Consider the following 2,896-nt stretch of genomic DNA (forward strand, 5'->3'; position numbering starts at 1 on the left):
CTATGCCTGCCTTTCTATCTCCATTCTATCCCTGGGTTGTTGCACTTCGTTCTCCTCCCTCTGTGTCTGCCTTTCCATCTCCACTCTATCCCCGCGTTGTCCGCCCCTGGGTTGTTGCACCTCGTTCTTCTCCCTCTGTGCCTGCCTTTCCATCTCCACTCTATCCCCGCGTTGTCCGCCCCTGGGTTGTTGTACCTCGTTCTCCTCCCTCTGTGCCTGCCTTTCCATCTCCACTCTATCCCCGCGTTGTCCGCCCCTGGGTTGTTGTACCTCGTTCTCCTCCCTCTGTGCCTGCCTTTCCATCTCCACTCTATCCCCGCGTTGTCCGCCCCTGGGTTGTTGTACCTCGTTCTCCTCCCTCTGTGCCTGCCTTTCCATCTCCACTCTATCCCCGCGTTGTCCGCCCCTGGGTTGTTGCACCTCGTTCTTCTCCCTCTGTGCCTGCCTTTCCATCTCCACTCTATCCCCGCGTTGTCCGCCCCTGGGTTGTTGCACCTCGTTCTCCTCCCTCTGTGCCTGCCTTTCCATCTCCACTCTATCCCCGCGTTGTCCGCCCCTGGGTTGTTGTACCTCGTTCTCCTCCCTCTGTGCCTGCCTTTCCATCTCCACTCTATCCCCGCGTTGTCCGCCCCTGGGTTGTTGTACCTCGTTCTCCTCCCTCTGTGCCTGCCTTTCCATCTCCACTCTATCCCCGCGTTGTCCGCCCCTGGGTTGTTGTACCTCGTTCTCCTCCCTCTGTGCCTGCCTTTCCATCTCCACTCTATCCCCGCGTTGTCCGCCCCTGGGTTGTTGTACCTCGTTCTCCTTCCTCTGTGCCTGCCTTTCCATCTCCACTCTATCCATATGTTGTCTGTCCCTGTGTTGTTGTACCTCGTTCTCCTCCCTCTGTGCCTGCCTTTCCATCTCCACTCTATCCATATGTTGTCTGTCCCTGTGTTGTTGTACCTCGTTCTCCTCCCTCTGTGCCTGCCTTTCCATCTCCACTCTATCCATATGTTGTCTGTCCCTGTGTTGTTGCACCTCGTTCTCCTTCCTCTGTGCCTGCCTTTCCTGTTTCTGCCCACTCCGGTCACAGTTTCTTGTCAAGACTATCCCTGTGATAGAGTCAAACTCAGATCTTGTGGCTTCCGGGAATCTTTTCCTGACAGCATCTGCAATGCATACACATTCCTTTTTGCATTAAATTTCTACTTACCAAAATGTACTACAAGTTTGTCGTCCAAACGTCTGCATTCAAACTTTGCCCCAAAATTCCAAGAAAATAACGATTTTATTGACTACCCTGACTGGGCTACCCAACAGCCCGAAATTTAAAGACTTTCAAAGACCATGGTAATTTTGGTTGGTTTTCAAAGACTTTCAAAGACCATGGTAATTTGGGTTGGTTTTCAAAGACTTTCAAAGACCATGGTAATTTGGGTTGGTTTTCAAAGACTTTCAAAGACCATGGTAATTTGGGTTGGTTTTCAAAGACTTTCAAAGACCATGGTAATTTGGGTTGGTTTTCAAAGACTTTCAAAGACCATGGTAATTTGGGTTGGTTTTCAAAGACTTTCAAAGACCATGGTAATTTGGGTTGGTTTTCAAAGACTTTCAAAGACCATGGTAATTTGGGTTGGTTTTCAAAGACTTTCAAAGACCATGGTAATTTTGGTTGGTTTTCAAAGACTTTCAAAGACCATGGTAATTTTGGTTGGTTTTCAAAGACTTTCAAAGACCATGGTAATTTTGGTTGGTTTTCAAAGACTTGAAAATGACTGTCAAAATTTCCCAAACTTCCAGGACCTTCACAGACCTGTACGAACCCTGTACAAAGTTTGTTTTCGTGTTTGCAGAATTAAAAAAGTAAAACTGGAAAAAGTCATAGGCATTCTTTACTCATAATTTGATTCACAACACCAGAGAGATAAATAGTAAAGAGCGCACACTCCAAAAGTAATTTTCTATAATATGACACTTTTTTTTTTTTTTTTTTACGAATATGGGTTTTTTCCTCTCCAAAAATGGTGAATAAGAACACCATACTTATTGATCGTATGATCAAATTATGTTCCACTGGAAATAACAAATTATATGTATAGTTTGGCAGATATGAGCTGTTAAATTTAGTCATTCTACAGTGAAAAAACAGCTGACTGAAAGAAACGGTCAATCCATGATCACAGGAGTATCGTCCTTGACCTTTTCATGTTGTCATCAAGGTCAAGGGAGATAATCGTGTGATCATGGATCGACGCGATTGTCTTCCTTGACCGTTTCATGTCATCAGCTTTTTTTCACTGTGGAATTACTAACAGCTGCCAAACAATTCGTATTTAAAAAAAAAATTACACAAGAACATAATTTGCTCATACGATCGATAAGAATACCACACAACAATTTTTGAAAAACAAAGTCCTTATTCGACAAATTAGTCAAAATGTGACTGTCTACGAAAAGTAATATTTATCTCTCTGATAACACATTGATTACTGTAAATAACAGCGATTTAATCACATAAAAGTTCTCACCATAGATCGTCTCCACAACATTTTTTAGATCCTTGAACACCCCTTTCTCCTTATTCTTCCCGGTGAAGGTGTATGTCACTGCCAGCCTTGGACACATCAGCTTCTTGAAGATATTCTTCACCGCATCCCGAACGCTGGCACCGCCAATTGCAGAGAGGTAAAGAGCCTGGAAACAAAACAATCCTATTGAAATTAACAATATCAGGAGAGAAAAAAAATCTGCTATACCTGTATTTAGTACAAGAAATTTGTGTGGGCGGGTTCCCACTGATCGGCTCAAGCGCATCATGCCTGTATATTAGCGGAAGTTTAAACAAATGTATTGTTAAGACCGCAATTGTGCATTGCCGAGGAAAGGAACTGGTTTATTAATGTTGGAGCTCTGA

General features: G+C 44.2%; 1 protein-coding gene across 1 annotated transcript; it reads right to left on the reverse strand.

The window, feature by feature from the left end:
* On the reverse strand, nt 1–453 carry LOC138957085 (octapeptide-repeat protein T2-like). The gene has a single exon (XM_070328253.1). The coding sequence runs from the start codon at nt 451–453 to the stop codon at nt 1–3; it is 453 nt and encodes a 150-aa protein (XP_070184354.1).
* Nucleotides 454–2,896: the final 2,443 nt, after the last annotated feature.

Source organism: Littorina saxatilis, unplaced genomic scaffold (genome assembly GCF_037325665.1).
Source record: "Littorina saxatilis isolate snail1 unplaced genomic scaffold, US_GU_Lsax_2.0 scaffold_370, whole genome shotgun sequence".
NCBI lineage: Eukaryota > Metazoa > Mollusca > Gastropoda > Littorinimorpha > Littorinidae > Littorina > Littorina saxatilis.

What these genes read in the sequence shown, in the direction of transcription:
- LOC138957085 (XM_070328253.1), bottom strand. Translation starts at nt 453, where the DNA reads ATGGAAAGGCAGGCACAGAGGGAGAAGAACGAGGTGCAACAACCCAGG.